Here is an 807-nt window from a genome sequence, read left to right on the forward strand (position 1 = left end):
TGGTGTAAAATACTGCCTCGGTTTTTGCTTAACAGCTTTATAATATCATTATTTCTGTTATTCATATTAAGATTTCAGATCGGGTAGAGCAACGGCTTCAGGAAATAGAAAGAGAGATGCGCACAGAAAGAGAGTTGGTGGAAAAACGTCAGGATCAACTGGGGCTTATGTCCTTGCAGCTACAGGAGGTTTGTGAAAAATACCTTCTCAGAATGTTAATCTTGAATTCATATAGTCATTTAGCCATTATTAAAAATGGCTATAGTTCCTTAGTTGTTGCATCTAACAGTATAGCTTAACAAATGGGAAGTATAGCATATTGGTTATAATTCAGTATATGGAGTCAAATCTCTGTGGCTTCAAACCCAGAGTCTACTGCTTGGTGGGTGTATGATCTTGGGCAAGTTCCTTAACGTCTCCAAGCTCCAGTTTCCTCATCTGGAAAATAGAAATACTAATAGTATTTACCTCATCAGACTGGTGTGAGGTTAAATGAGTTAAAGCTCGTAAAGCACTGAGCATAGTGTCTGGCATGTGCTCAAAACATGTTGACTAAAAGTATAATTACTCTGATTAATTTTCCTTGACATGAGACCAGGGGCCGGCAAACTATGGCCCATAGGCCAGAGCTGGCCACCACCTATTTTTGTAAATAAAGTTTTCGTGGAACATAGCCATACCCAATCATTTATATATTGTCTGTGGCCACTCTCATGCTATAACAGCAGTTGAATAATTGTGAAAGAGGCTGTATGGCCCACAAAGCCTAAATTATCAACTCTGGCCCTTTGTTGAAAGAGTTTACCA

General features: G+C 38.9%; 1 protein-coding gene across 1 annotated transcript in view; it reads left to right on the forward strand.

The window, feature by feature from the left end:
* The window catches only part of CEP128 (centrosomal protein 128), a 602257-nt gene that overhangs the window by 111249 nt on the left and 490201 nt on the right, over positions 1-807 (forward strand). Inside the window, exon 7 of the mRNA XM_023742234.1 lies at positions 72-188. Within this exon, the coding sequence (XP_023598002.1) occupies positions 72-188 (117 nt within the window). The remainder of the gene's footprint in view (positions 1-71; positions 189-807) is intronic.

Source organism: Trichechus manatus, unplaced genomic scaffold, assembly GCF_000243295.1.
Source record: "Trichechus manatus latirostris isolate Lorelei unplaced genomic scaffold, TriManLat1.0 scaffold00206, whole genome shotgun sequence".
Classification (NCBI taxonomy): Eukaryota; Metazoa; Chordata; class Mammalia; order Sirenia; family Trichechidae; genus Trichechus; species Trichechus manatus.